This window comes from Punica granatum, chromosome 1 (genome assembly GCF_007655135.1).
Source record: "Punica granatum isolate Tunisia-2019 chromosome 1, ASM765513v2, whole genome shotgun sequence".
NCBI lineage: Eukaryota > Viridiplantae > Streptophyta > Magnoliopsida > Myrtales > Lythraceae > Punica > Punica granatum.
In genome coordinates, this window is record NC_045127.1 from 32,814,487 (window position 1) to 32,830,686 (window position 16,200).

Below are 16,200 nucleotides of genomic sequence, written 5' to 3' on the forward strand. Positions count from 1 at the left end.
GTAGGGAACCCTCTTTCCCAATTGCATCACATGCAACTCTTGGTTAGTTGGGTGAATAACACTTTATTCTAATCTACCTTGTAGATTGATGCCCAACTCCTTGCCTCTGAACTCCTAATCCTATTAGGCTTGCTCAGTTAAGTCCGACCCATCGGTAAACACCACGCCTTACCAGGATAGATGAGGGCATCCTGCGAGGGCTAGGTCTACACACTTATCGATCTTGGTCTTGACAAGCGTTACACGATGGAAGGCTATGGACTTAATATTATTGAGGGATTTTAACAACATTTAAATCGATCTCACTACATACTATTATGTAACCATTACATAATAGTTCCTATGTGTCAGCACCCCATTTTGGTCCACCGGCTCCGACAGAGGACTTCCGACCAAAGCTCGGGACACTATTCATGATCGGAAAGCCGGAGGCGAACATGCGGGCACAGAGTCTTGAATAACAAGAGAAAAGCAGGGTCCACTAGGAAAGCGTGAGAGGGCAATCAGGAGAGTAAACAGACGACGAGCCCCGAAGCAACAGTAGCTGGCACTGTGGCACTATTCATCACTGAATCACCGAAGCTTCGAAAGGTGCCCAATGTGGAACTCTAAAAATCCCTCTCAGTGCCAAAGTGACCAATGACACGTCCGGGCGCATTTCGGAGACATCCTGCTTAAGCCGGGACACCCCCGAACTCTCACAGACGCCTTTTCTAACAGGGCTCCCGGGCGCCCGACCAACGGACAAGTAAACGGCACCCGAAAACGGGCCTACACATGCCCTGGGACCACCAGAGCCATGGAACAAGTTTCAGACTGCCTTTCGGAATTCAACTTGGCCTCCCGAGGGACGTCTCAATGGTCACGAATGCCTTTCAGCAAATCATCGGGACATATTCATGACGAACAGAGACCACAGCGGTCCCCGAACACCTTAAGGCATTCGGTAAACAATGATAAAACTCGAGTCACGAGTCCTTAGGCCACCTCCGGTTAATGGTCTTCGATCAAGGACGGTGATCCGATGATCCCACACGAGACGAAAAGCTCACCGGGACGAGCATCACAATGCTCGGAGGAACAATTGTAGAACGAGGACGGTCAACCCCGCTCGGATGTCCAAACGAGGCAAAACTGACTCTCGAGGTGTTGAGTCACACGAACATTCGTTCACAAGAAATATGGCGATATTAGGCTCATTCAAATTCTCTTCGCGTAAGCATTCCAAATCTATCAATTAATCGAACCTCAGGGATTGGATGTGCGATCAATCGAGTCTCGAGCTTCTCTCGGCTTTTCTCCTAGTCGAATGGGACCCACAGCTCAGCCAAGCCAACTCCCAAGCCATGGCTCAACCCCAGCAGCCACGGCTCAACCCCGGCAGCCATGGCTCACCGCGGCCGCCGCGGCTAAACCCTCCCTACTGCCGGCTCAAACCCAAAATCGGTGGCTCAATCCCAAGCCTCCTCCCTCCACCACACATTTCAAATATCCCTTACACCTCTTCACATCAACCCCTATCTTTCCATCAATTCCCATCAACTCCCATCAACCTTCCACTCACAAACCCCACCCTAATCTCCTTGATATTTTCGGCAGCCCATTTCCCCTCCCTAAACCACACTTAACTTCACTTAAACAAGCCATTAAGCCTCCCTTTATAAACCCTAAGCTTCATCAACCTAATCACTTCTTCAATTCCACTCTCTCTCAAGCCAACATCTCTCTAAAGTCCTCTCAAACCCCAGCCCTCTTCCTTGCTTCCGTCCGAACCATCTCAAGGCCGAAACCGGCCAAAACCAACGGAAAACCACCTGGTATTCCGATCATCACCCGAACCGACTTAAGCCAAACACCCCCAAACTTCCTAGCCCACATATTTCCCACCCCCTAAGTCCATTTCCGGGCTTAGATTTTCCATTGGAGGCCCCCAACACCATGTTCCAGTCGTGAGAGCCATCGGGTCCCGAGACCGTTACTGAGTGCATACCGGACCTCTACGCACGCCATTTCTTCCCACGACTTCGGCGAGTCGTGCCATCACGCTCGAAGGGTCCCCCATGATCCACTCTCTCCCCCGTGAAGAGGTGGTCACGGTCCGAGAGCCCTACGACCACGCACAACCTCCGTTCCATCCATTCTCTCTTTACCGGGTCCACAATTTTTTTTACCGAGCTTTCTCTCATCGTTTCGGGTTTGTCCAGGCTTTGGCAAGTTCGGAACTATCCACGAACATCTAGATCTGCTCCTTAGGAGTCCGAGGAACCCGATCTCACTTGGTGCCGTGACCGGAGCTAGTGTGCCGACTCCGTTTTCTCCAAGCTGCCACAGCCGCTGCCTTACAGGCGCCTATTGCCCGTGACGTCTCGCCGGGTCACCCGACCCTCTTGCCACTTCCCTGACTCTTCTCCTCGTACATCGAGGCTAGGTAACACTCCTCTACGACTTAGAGAAGTTAGGTTCTTCATATTTGCTTGTCTAAGGATGTTAAGGGGATAATAAACCGAAGAGCATGCAAGTTAGTCTTTTTTTTTATGGATCCGAGCTTCTCCCATGCAATCCCATGCACAATGTACGTCGGTTACCATGTTACACGTCCCTACAACATGCATGCCATGATGGGAAGTGACTCGGATCGGGATAAGAGAGACGTCCAAGCCACGGTCTTACCGAAGGAACCCACAGTCTAGTCCCAAGGAGGGGACCTGTGAGTTCCTTTGGCTCATCCGTGGCTATGATGGTCTCTTCTCCCCCGAACTTGGTTGGTTCCCATGTATTTACCGCCGCTTATTGCATGGAACGTATTAACATAATGGGAAAGGATCCAAATCGGGATTGGAGAGTCCCCCTTGACCCGTATGAGCCATGGAGACTCACGGCCACCCTTGAGGGGATATGGCCGAGAGTCCCCTTGGACCATACGTGTCCAAGGAGGCTTCTTCCATTCCGAAGTGGGTTGGTTCCCGCGAGTTTATCTTCGCTTATCGCATATAATGTCTTAACTTGACGGGAATACGCTTAGATCGGGGTTATAGAGGCCGCTTTGACTTGTGTGAGCCGCGAAGACTCACGGCCGTCCCTCATGGGAGGTGGCCGAGAGTTTCTTTGGACCACACGGGTCCAAAGAATCCTCTTTCGCCCCGAATTAAGCCGGTTCCCGTATTTTTCAATTCGTTGTTATATGAGTTGATGCCGTTTTATTGATCTCTTTAAGTACTTTGTTTGTGCGTGTTTGCATGCCAGTTTGCGCGATTATGTTCATGGCGGCATCAATTCGGTTAAAAAATGTGTTAGTCTTGCGCTTGACGTATTATGCATGCAAGACACGACCGGAATCGACGCAGGAGACCCTCCATAACCCGAGCCGGGTCAAGGAGAGCTCTCAGCCTAATCCTTGGAGGAATGGCCGAATGCTCTTTGACCCTTCTTGGGTTTAGGGTGGTCTCCTACGTTGCTTCAAAGTCGTTCCTTGGAATTAATTGTATTCGTATTTTGTATTTTTTTTCGTTAGCCACGTGATAGTTAAATGATAGGCACGCTAGTTTCGGATAACCATCCATCAAGATCATAATCGCTACATGAAATGATGACCACTGAATAATTTCACAAATGGGAGAAGCGGGACGTATCATTCGGTTAATAAAATCACTTGGACTAAATAATTGGATAAATTGATTGCTAATCCGTAAGAGCATCGATGGTTCACGGAACGGCGAAAATGCTCTTTTCTTTTAAAGCTCACAATTTCAAAGCACCGAGACGTGTAACACGAATAGAATCAGTGTCTAGCGAGTACTTGCGTACTATGACTCGAGTCTGGGCCCAATTTGAGGCGGCTCGAGTCAAGACGCGCGAGTCCTTTTTAGACCTCTTCGTGTCACGTGATCTTTAATTTATATGTGAACCACACACGTTTTACCGATCAAGGGTATAGTCGTCATTTCGCGATTCACCGATATCCTAGGCATTAGGGAATTGGAAGCACCTCGATCTATGGACGGAAAAGGGCAACCCGTTCGGGCGCGAGTTTCATTCGCACGGCCCATTCCGTTCACTTTCGGTGTTTCTACCTCCCTATTGTAGATTCGGTGGTGGATATTTTGTTTATGTTATAAAACATGAAGAACCGGATTAATCATGTACTTGACTTGATCAAACATTAGATAATGGATAGGTGGAATATTAGGTTCCAATCTAGAGTCAAAAATACAAGTTTGGCTAATTCGGTGAAACTGTAGTGACACCTCATTGAATAGAGTCCTAAAACAAATTCACACATGTAATCGGCCTAGAACCACATCCCTACCCACTTCTTTGTTTGCCTAGGTTAGACACATTGTTTGCTAATCAACCTCGATTAATAACTGATTAAATCACGTACATTCGACTTACTATACAACTTGTTTGTATTTACCTCTATCTGTCAGTTATTGTCTATTTTTTATCAGTTTTATCAGTTTTCTTCTGTTTTCGACTTACTTTTGCTGATTTGTTGCGGTTCAGGTCCGAGCCCATAGGTTACGTGTTGCACGGGGTACAACGCCATAAATCACCGAACACGAGGTCCAACGCCTCCTAACTCATTGAGTGCGTGCAACCCGAATGCGGAATGGGATCTAGCCTCGAGTCACCATCACACTCCAAATATGGCCTATGTGGAAGGCAATTTGGATTGGATGTGTGAAACCTGTTTAGATATCACCCGGGAGCTCAATCGGTCCAATGGTTACAGTGGGAACTAATCGGTTCTCCTGCAAACTGTCTGTTCGATTGGACCCGAGCCCCGGCTCTTTAAGCCCGCGTTGCTTTAATTTATTTATCGGTCATTCAAAACACACGGTGAGCCGGAGCGGAATATTGTCCCAATGCAAATCGATCAGGATCCATTTACTTTATTCCGTTGTATTCTGTAATTATTCGAGTGTACATTGTGAGGATCTTATTTGTACATCTATTCATTCATTTGTAAGGATCCCCGATCGGCAAGCGAGAGGTCCGAGTGTTGAACCGGTCAAGTTGGTCTATTAATGCCTAGAGACGAGTAAGCCCGAATACTCGTGGTTTCGGTTCACGCAGGGAGTCGACCGTCGTGGTTTGACAAACTGTAAACGTTAGGATAGTGAACCGATTCCTCGACGCTCGAGCCTACTCATCTTTTGGGTTCTTGGCCCAACTTGATCAATTCATCGACTTTACGGTGTCAAAACGGGCGAGTCAAGTGCAACCCTAAATCACGCGGTAAATAAACAAAACGGCAAGCCTAGCAAACTAGAGTACCGAAAGGGCGTGCGGGATATAGGCCCGCACGTAATAGAACCCCCGAATTCGGAATTTTCGGTTCCGTATGACCATTGCCTTAGTATTTAGGTGTACCCCGTACCTCTAGACCTGGGCGACTCAACGGCCCTCGACCTACGGGTCGTAAACAGTAAGTGGCGACTCCTTCTCACGCATGTCCATCGCGCGCCCCCGGGAAGGTGGACACTCCCGAGCTGCGTTGCATAGGCTTCGCGCATGCGTGCCCTGACGAGATTAAATTCGGGTGCGCACAGCTTGGTGACTCCACTGGGGACTTTTAGAGGGTTCGGGCTCGATTCCGTTTGCTTGCTTGCATGTTTATTTATCGCTTTCCGTACATTTAATTTAAAGCACATTTATCTTTCGTATTTACTTTACGCATTTGCATCGCATCATTTTAGCGGGTTTCTAGGTACCTTGTTCGAAATCCCACGGACACCAAAGATAGGAAGCTAGGTTAGTCAGAGGTTCCGAGTAAGGGAACGGATCGAGTCGGCTATGCCACCGAACCGGCCCCCAAAGATCCTCGCTCGATTTCAAGGAATTCACACCCTTGTATCGGGAGCCCACATCCCTAGTTAATGGTTCTCCCAATAGCACCGAAAACCATGCATACACAGGGACCGTCATGCTGGACCAATCTTTGCCTCCATACCGCCAACCATTCCAAAGTAAAGTCGTTGAGTCGGCCCGTAGTTTTTTTTAGGATGGGCTCTTTTGTTGTTTTCTTTGAGGAAGAGTGATGTATACTGTAAAGAACGTGATTATAGCTTATCTTTCCGTACTGCATGCATTATTTTCAAAAACGACTTAGGACATTACATTGGTTTGATTCCTAAGACGTTAAGTTGACATCTCCTCCATTTAGGTAAGGATGGACCGCTCAGCTCCCAGCCTCAGGCTCGAAGCAATCACACCGCCTAGGCAAGAAATCCAGCGCATTTGGAGGACATTCCGCCCGGTGGATCACGCCTTCATTCAAGACATCATCGGAGACGTGGTTATGCTCACTGAAACTCTGGTGGATTGGATCTTTCTAAGGACCGCCGCCGAATTCTGGGACCCCCAACATGTATTGTTCAACTTCCACGGAACAGAGTTGGCACCCACGATCGAGGAATATACGGCGCTCCTTCAGAGGCCCACGTCCACCACTCAAAGCATCTTTGTGCCCAACCCGTTCGCAATAATTCAAAGCCAACTCTCCGCCCTCCTCGGTATACCCGTCCAAGAGGTCTACCAAGAACTCCATCAAGGATGGGATCACGGCATCAGGATCGCGTGGCTTTCAGACTGGACACTCCTCCGCGCATTGACACCTTCGACGGCGTCCTACCAACGCGACGCGTGTCACGGGTTCCAGCTTCTAATCTTCGGCACCCTCCTATTCCCATACGCGTCAAACCGCATTGACGGGGCTATAGCCCAAGTCGTCCTCCAAGCGGTGGGAGGCCATAGTTATGTGGAGGCTTTACTAGCCGAGACCGTTCGGTCTCTAGACTATGTTAGAGAGGTTCGGCGCGGCAGGATGAGAGGGTCCCCGCACCCTCTACAAGTTTGGCTCCTCGCACATATTCGCCCTTTCTGCTCATCACATCCTTTCTCCTACATTGCGGACGAGCGGTCGTTGATTGAGCGCCTAGTGCCGGTCTTTCCACCTCCCGAGCGCAGTTTCTCAGAATGGAGGCACTTTTGGCGCGAGTTGACACCCGCGCGTTTCTTATGGGTCGCTCGTTGGAACCCTGGCGGCCCCATGATCACAGGGTGTCCCGGGATAGTGGGAGCCCCTCTTCTCAGCCACTTGGGGAGCACGCTCATATTCCCCGGTCGAGTAATCAAACAACTCGGCAGCCTACAGGACATTCCCACCGACGCAGACCGCCTACCCTACCGCATCCAATGGGCCGACTCCACGTCCACGGCCCCCGCAAGATTCCTACAGATCCGAGAGATTCATTGTCAACGGGACGCTAGCACCATACAGCGTCTTTACTTCCCCGAGCATCCCACCGACGAAGAGCGAGCACTTTCCGCCACATCAGCATACGTGGCTCAGTTTTACCCACGGGGATCGATGTCGCCGCAGCGGTCCCAGACCGCCCCGATCCCCCGAGCCACATCTACATCCGTCCCTGAAGTCGAAAGCTCCACCCAAGCGGCCATGCGCGCAGAGCTACATTCCATCAGGGAGGAGCGGGTAGACTCCGTTGCGTACTCGTTGACTCTTGGGCGGAAGTTGCGGACTACAGGGAGCTTCAGACAGAGTTAGCTCGAGCACGCGCTCGAATCGCAACCTTAGACCGGGAGATGGCCCGCATGAGCGCTACGTTGGACCGAGTGTGGGCAAGGGCGCGCGAGGCCCCCCATCCCTAGGATTAGCGGACGCACTCATTTTGCCCTCGTTCGGACTCGCGCTACTCTCAGCCGGCCACCGAGCGCGAAGGGATGTTGGCTTACGTTTATGTTCCTTTTCTTTTGTGTACTGTATTTTGTAAAACTATGGAACTCGAATCAAGCCAATGCAATGACATTAGCGTTTTGAAATTCATGCATCTCATATATCCTGTTTTATCATTCATTCCATACTTGTCGTTTCAAGATTCCGACGTCATTCTTACTCGCTCTTGGAATCTAGGTGATCGCAACTGGCGTCACACTGATACCCAACTCGTCAACGGGTCAGGATGGAGGAAGAAGATCGTGTCGATATCTCCGAGGAAGTTAATCCACCGGCCCCGACACATTCTCAACCACCCCCGACACAAGCTCCACCGCCTCCGACTCCCGCGGGCGTACCACCGGCGTATTCAGGCGCAACTTCGACGCATCTCCCACCCCCGACGTCTTCAGGAGCGCCCTTCCCACGAGTATCACTGACGTCGTCCACCTCCGACAACCATGCTCACATCGCAGCACTCGAGGGCACAGTTAACCAACTAGCTGCGAGCATGACCACCAACATGGCCGAACTGTTCGCCCTACTTAGAGGACCGAACCGCGCATCCTCGAGCTCTACACCTCCACCGAGGCAAGGGTCAACAATCGATCCGACCCCTTGGATCCCACCGACCCAAGTCCCGGATACCACGGATGCTCCCCCACCGACAATGCACACGTCCACGATTTACCCATTCACCAACCCTTTTCCGCCGCCACCGGCCCCCACAGCCGTCCCACTTCCGCCGGCGGCATTTTTACCTTCAGAGCAAGCCTTGTCCGCGCCACCACCTATCTCCATGCCGACCGCAGCCGCAGTCTACACCGTCCCTCCGCCGATGGTTTTTCCGGCATCGAGTGCACCTGCTCCGACTCACCTCCAAGCCACAGAGCTCCCTTCGTACCCATCTCTGCAACCCCACGTCGGCCTCTCCTACCAGGCACCGCCTCCTATAAATACCACCTTCCTCGAACCGAGCACACCAACTCACGCAGCCCAGTTCACTTCACCGACACACTTGCTTCCTGAGAAGAACGCCGAGCAAGAGCGCAAACTAAAGAGAATGGAAGAGACAATACGAGCCCTGCAGGCAAATGAGGCTCGACCCGATGCGAGCTATGGTGACTGCAGTCTTTTCCCGGGCATGCGGCTACCCTCGAAATTCAAGATCCCTGAGTTCAAGACCTATGAAGGTACGACAGATCCACGACACCACCTCTGCCATTACCGAGGGAAGATGTTGCAGTATTGGGAATACGAGGAATTTGTCGTCCACTCATTTCAAGACAGTCTGTCGGGATCAGCTCTCGATTGGTTCATGTCCCTAAAGGCCGAGGACATTCCGACGTGGGCAGACCTTTCTCAGAAATTCATTGACCAGTACCAGTACTGTGCGGAAACGCCTCCGACCCTCTTGGAATTGAGCATGAAGGAGATGGCGCAAGGCCAAAGATTCGAGGAATACGCTACCAAATGGCGTGCCCAAGCGGCAAAGCACATCCCTCCAATCAGCGAAGTGCAACAGATCCAGTTATTCCATTCCACCCTAAGAGGAGTGTACTATTCGCACTTGTTGGCCCACACCTCTTCATTCTCTGATCTCATCGAGGCCGGGAAAAAGCTTGACTTGGGCATTAAGCTTGGCAGGATGGAAGGCCCCACCAATAAAGGAGAGGAACCCTCAAAGAAGGCCTCCGCAATGTCGACATCTTCTAGCGGAAGAAAGGGGAAGGAGGTAACAGTTAACGCCGTCAATCCAGCACATCCGACGCCCCAACAGTACTCGGTGAACGTCACGTCTGCACCCCCTGTGGTCCCCACCTATGCTCCGCAATATCGGCCTCAACCCCCTACCCAACCGATCTACTATTCTGCACTACCACCTCTACCCCCACCTACGGTGCCGTCGCCCGTTGTCCACCACTATACCCTTGCTCCACCCCAAGCCCCTCAATACCAACCCCCGGCTCCGAGGGTTTCTCAGCCAACACAACGAGTCCTACCCCCGCAAGGTCAACAAGGCGGTGCAGCACAACCGCGACCACGCAGGCAATACCCGTCCCTGCCGGTCCCGCTTTCCCACATTTACTGGCAAATTCGTGACAAGATCGGGACAATAGCGCCCGGTCCGAACTTCGATCCAACCATCCAAGATCAAAGCAAGCAGTGCGAGTACCATCGGGGGGCACCAGGGCACACCCTAGACACTTGTTGGAGGTTAAGGGAGAGGATCCAGGAGATGATTGATGCAAAGGAGCTCGTATTCAATGCTGTAAGATCTCCGAATGTACAAGCTAATCCCCTCCCCGACCATGGACCGGCTCGGGGGCCCTCTATCAACATGATCACCATATGCGCATTAGGGGAGGGCGAAAGCGAGCAAGGCTGCCCCTCCCCCTTCGTGATTGAGTACGTCCCCGCAGAAGCTGCAGTCGGGTTCACCGGGATTAACGCATCTCTTACCCCGTTCGTCATAGATATCCCCGTCGGAGAACCGTATTCGACGACAAGGTCCCATGGACCTACGAGGGAGGTGTCGGAAACCTCGAGCAAAAATTCGGCGTCATGGGCATAACACGCTCGGGACGGGTATATGAGAATCCAACAACCACAGACAAAGGGAAGGCACCCGCTGCAAAAATTGAGACGATACCTGGAGACCCGCTTATTCCACCCAAGAAAGTGACCGAAGAAGAGGCCGAAGCCTTCATGAAGATCATCAAGGCGAACGAATATAAGGTAGTGGAGCAGATGACCAAATCTCCGGCCCACATCTCATTGCTCGCCCTCTTACTCAGCTCGGGACCACATAAGGAGGCCCTCCTGCAGGTCCTGACGGCTGCACAAGTTCCCAAAGGGACACCTCCGGATCGGATAGAGGAGACCGTCAGCTCCATCTTCTCCAATACCATCTCGTTTTCGGATGACGAGCTTCCCTCTGAAGGATGTGCACATTCCTGGGCGTTGCACATTGTCTGCAAGTGCAACAATCACATCGTTGGTCGAGCCATGATTGACAACGGCTCCGCACTTAACATATGCCCGGTGACCACTTTGAAACAGATGAACGTGGATCTCAACCGCGTCCGCCCAAGCAAGACAGCGGTCCGAGCCTTCGACGGCTCGCGGAGGGAGGTGAACGGGGAAATCGACCTCCTCATAGATGTCGGCCCGTGCTCTTTCAGTGTCACATTCCGAGTGCTGGATATCCCGAACGCCTTCAGCCTGCTGCTCGGAAGGCCTTGGATCCACTCGGCCGGTGCCATTCCCTCCTCTCTACATCAGAAGTTGAAATTCATCATCGAAGAGAGGATTATCACGGTCAAAGGGGAGGAAGATTACGCCATCTATAAAGAGACGGCGGTCCCTTACATCAGCGTCGGAAACGACGAAAATCTGCCTTTCCACTCCTTCGAGACCATCTCCGTCATTCGGGATTACTGAGAGGTCGGGCCATCTCGCGCCGACCGCATGATAGGGAAAGTTCTCTTGCGCCACAACTACATCCCCAGCACCTGCCTTGGGGCGCGCGAGCAGGGGATCAACCGCCCCATTGAAGTTGAAGAGTATAAGCATAGGAGGGGACTCGGTTTTCGCCCCTCCTGCCATGAAATCATTGAAGCCCGCAGGGGCAACCACCTCCACCGCCTCGCCATGCACTATGGGAGACTCAACAAGGGCATACAAGTTCCCCCGCTGTCTCACTTCTTTCCCGGACCTCCACTCATCATCGGGAGCACCCTTGACGGCCCTTCCTCGGACTTCGATGACACGCCTGACGCTTTGCCAACCGTGTATGCCGTCACCGAGGAGATTCCTTCAGGGGTTCACATCCGCCCGGCGCAGGAAAATGAGGAGCTTAACAACTGGACCTCAGTCCCGCACTATTTGGCTATGATCGCCGATGCGTAAGACTTATCTATGTACAAGATGTTTCCCGCGTGTTGGCGTAACCGTAGGCCACACGGCGGAAGAGGGATCTCTGTTATGGTTTCACGATTCATACTATCAATGAAATCCCTACATGCATTTTTTGAACTCCCGCGTGTTTTACCTTCTTTCCCTACTATTTCGTTCGCAGTGTTCTAAATTTTCTAAAACAATTCTTTCAATGTCCCAGGCTCCACTCGAATCCAAATCTTCAACACGTCGATTCGAACCCACTCGAAGAATGTCTCAGAGAGCCCGGACCCATATACTTCGAGAGGGGCTCGACGAAGACAGTCAAGTGCCTGACATAGAAGAGAGTTTGCACTGCCTCGAAGATCGCCAGCTCACCTTAGTTGAGCCAACGGAAGAGATTAATGTGGGCACCGAAGATGAGCCTCGTACCATAAAGATTGGCACGGGCCTCGATCCAACGCAACGAGCCCGGATGATCGACTTCCTGACAAGATACTGTCAGCACCCCATTTTGGCTCACCGATTCAAAATACATTATCAGTAATGATCCAAGCTCTCACAGAGTACAGAAAAACGGCTTAACGGAGCGGAAAATCATTATTCATCCTCAAGTCGGCAAAATTGAACAAATGACCCATGGATGTGACAGAAGGACTCCAAGGGTCATCAAAAGGCAACAGAGCGACCAGAAAGCTCAACAATGTCCAAAACCGGCATTTTCAGTATATCACGCGGAAGGTACTATTTTTCGATAGTTCGCTCAATCGTCAGAAGATAACCAATATTGGACTCCAAAAATCCACTTCAATGCCAAACAGATGAAAAGTGTCTCCAAAGGCATTTTGCAAATCATCTGCTCTATACAAAACAACTTTCTGTATACAAACAACTTTTCAGTGGAAGTCCAAAAATGCCGGTTTCCTGGAGAAAAGTTAATTCCAAATATCAAACGCGGCCATGCCCTACCAGCACACAGAGCATGAACAATGCTTCAGATTGTCTCATGGAAGTCACACAGACACTTCAAATGATTTCCGAGCGGCAAAACAAGCACACCCCTCTTCGGAAGAGCATAGCCGGAGACTGGTCTGATGGAATTACGGCAAACGAAGTTCATACCGCATTGCCCTGAAAACTCTAGCGGACATTCACAATTGGGCAAAACAGACAGCAAAACCCTTTTCAGTTTCCCGAGTAACCTCCGAGGAGCGGAAATGGCCATTTTCAGTAGAAATGCATATCCGGAGGTCCTTTTTACGGAAACTTGACGCCGGGTGTTTATCCTACACCATGCTAGCCTTCTCAAGGCTCAATGTGGAATCGTCGGAATGAATCACACGACTCATCTAGACCTCCCGAGCAATGCTTTAGAGGTCTCAGATACACTTTTCAAGTCCTTGGAGGTCTGATATCGACAAACAGAGATTATAGTAATCTCTGGAGTGCCCAAGCAACTCAGAAATCATTCTGAGAAATCCAGTTTCGGCCTCCTAGGACGTCTCCGGCCCCACGTTAGCATTACCGGCTTAATGGACAATTGTTCACGTTGTCTGACAATTTATGTCAAAATGACCAACGTGAGATGCAAACACAAGATATGCTGTCAGAAGTGGACAACTTCGCTCTGGTCACCTGCAATGAGCAAAACCGGCTTTCGAGCCTCGTATGCTTCCGGGACATTTCTCCATGAAAAATGCCAATCTTAGGCTCGTTAAAACCGTTTTCTCGGGCATATCGACAATTCGACGTTCAATTCGAACCACGAACTTCGAATGAGCGACCAATCGAGACCCGAGCTTTCTCCCGGTTTCTCCTCATGAGCCGTGGGACCCACGGGCTGCCCAAGGGCAGCCGCCCCTTGCCCCAAAATTTTCGGCCTCTTCCTCTTCTTCTCTTGCCCTCACCTAGCCCAAAATATCTTGGGAAGTTGAAGACAACACTCAAGCCATCAACTCCATCTCCATTAATGCTCTTAACTCTTCATCATCAAGAACACTTGGTCCACATTCATCCTCATCCTCATTAAGGTGGCCGAAATTTGCTAATGGTCCCACTAATGGTGCTTTGCTATGCTTAATTGCCCATTAGTTTTGACTATAAATGGCCCAAAAGTGATTAACTTAATCACTTCTCCTCTTGCACACTTCTCACTAGCTTTCTCCCTCTAAAATCCTCTCAAACTCCATAGCTACAAGCAGCCAACAACCAGCAAGCTTCATCTCCCAAAAACAGAAAAGAAAACACCGAACAAAACCCGAAGTTCTTAAGTCGGAAGCCAGTGTTCATCATCCCGACTTAACTTCAAAATTTCTCAAACTCCATATCCCACTCATTTTGGACCCATGGAGTTCATTGGTGAAGTTGGTTTTTTTATTTGAAGTCTTTAAATTATTGTTTCAGGTCAAATAGTGCATTTTCGGGTGAAATCGTCACTCTCGGGTGAACAGTGCACCCGTCACCCGCCCGCGCGCTCAGCCAAGCGCCCGTCAGCGTGCTCGTGCTCGTGCGCGCGCCCGCGCAGCGTCAGTCACCGCCCGGAAGGTCCTGGTCCCGTCACCGCGCGCGCCCGTGCGCCTGCCGAACGTCCCGCGCGTTCTTCCGCGTGCATGCATGCACGCATGCACCCGTGACGCACCGGACGTCACCCGCCCGCGCATCCGCGCGCTCGTCATCGCGCGTCCGCGCGCTCGCCCTCGCGTGTCCAAGCGTCCAGCGCCTGCCCGCGCGCCAGACACCATCACTGCGCGCCTAGCCGTGCATTCCAAGTCCTCCCGTGCCCCGAACGTTCATTCAAGTGTTCAACCGAGTCACCCGACTCTCAAACACTTCCCCGACTCTTTCCTCGTATCCCGAGGCTAGGTAAAATATTCTCGACTTAGAGGAGTTAGGGCTTTTCATATTTTTGCATGGCTATGGAGTATTATGGTGTTTTATCCATGTTTAACTTGCAAGATTTAATTTTTATGCAATTTTATATTATCTTATGCATGTGTACTACCTTATAACTTGCTAGCATGTCGGAAAAAGGTTTGGATCGTCGTATGGAAGACTATCTCGACCCGGAAATGGCAAGATAACTCTCGGCCATGTCTCTAAATGAGAGGGCCGAGACTTAAATTGCTCCTTTCGGGTTAAGATCGGTCTCCTTAGCCGATCCAAGTTAGTTTCCGAGTTTATTTTGTCGTTCTCGCATGCATGAAGCCGGTGTTATTTTATATATTCCTTAAATAACATGTTTGTGAATTTTTGCATGTTTAAATGAGTTAATAAAATCATGATAATATCGGCTTTTGTTAAAAAAATGCTATTCATCATGGTTGATGCTTGAGCATGCGAAAAACAATTAAGCCGAGGCAAGGAAATCATTTGTGACTCGAATTGAGCCATGAGAGCTTTCGGCCATCTTTGATAAGGTGAAGCCGAGGGTTTCTTGGCCTTTCTTGGATCAAGAATGATTTCTTTATTTCGAGTTTAATTCGTTTCTCGAATTGTGTAAATTTTTAATTCCAACGTCTTTACGATTCCCATGTTAAAGTATCGTTTAAAGACCCTTTTTAAAACAAACATGCATGGATTTGTGTATCTAGGACTCATTCGGATCCATTCGGTTATAAGAATATTGTCGGTTATTCAACCGAATTATTCTTGATCATTATGGATTCGTTTTGGTCGTCGAATCACGAATTGTTTTCATAATTAATGCATTCGGCAATAACCTTAAGCATTAATTCCACGAATGGGTTAATCGGGACGCTCACGCGATTAATTCTTCAATTTAAACAATTTTGCACGAATTGGACATTAATTTGTAACTCGCATCGAAGAATTACAAAACGGTGTTAATGCCCTTTTTAAAATCCTCACACTTTCAAATCCGTATTGTGTTGTTCTCCTTTTCTGAAAATAAATTTTCAAATCAAGGGCAAGAACATCATTTTGTGATTTGGCGTCATCTTAGCTTTGTTTAGGGTGCTAGTCGGGTATTCTGTATTGAAAATACAATTACCTGATTAATCATTTCACTCGATCTAACCAAACGTTAGAAAATGGCTAGGCGGAATTCTAGATTCCAAATCTAGAGTCAAAACACGAGTTTGGCTAATTTAGTGAAAATTCAGTGTCACAATACAGAACAACTGTAAAAGCAATCAACACACACGAAACTTGACTACGGAACCCGACATGTCAAGTTCTCAAACCAAAGCCGAATGCTAAAATATTGGCATGTATTTGTTTGTCTAGGGTAGGATTTGCATGCCAAAATACCTTGGATTAATAAACTTGTTAATCCACGTACATTCGGTGAATACAAACACATTGTCTGTTATTTACCTGCTGCTTGTTATCTTTCCGCACATGTTTGCCATGCGGGTCGAGCCTGATCCCTAGGCCGAATAATATTAGTGTTCAATGCCCTGATCATCGAGCACAGGGTTCAACGCCCTAATCAACACTTACAGGGTCCAACGCCCTATTCAGTTAGAGCGTCCATTGAATTTCAGTTCTTCGGTCTTTTCCCTAAACTCACGGTGAGTTAGAGTGGAATATTAACCGAAAGCGAA

General features: G+C 49.8%; 1 protein-coding gene across 1 annotated transcript; it reads left to right on the top strand.

The window, feature by feature from the left end:
- The first annotated feature begins 8,534 nt into the window (after positions 1-8,534).
- On the top strand, positions 8,535-11,179 carry LOC116205363. Its single transcript, XM_031537949.1, has 4 exons — positions 8,535-8,928; positions 9,022-10,171; positions 10,213-10,716; positions 10,921-11,179. Exons 1-4 carry the CDS (start codon positions 8,535-8,537, stop codon positions 11,177-11,179), a joined length of 2,307 nt encoding a protein of 768 aa, XP_031393809.1.
- Positions 11,180-16,200: the final 5,021 nt, after the last annotated feature.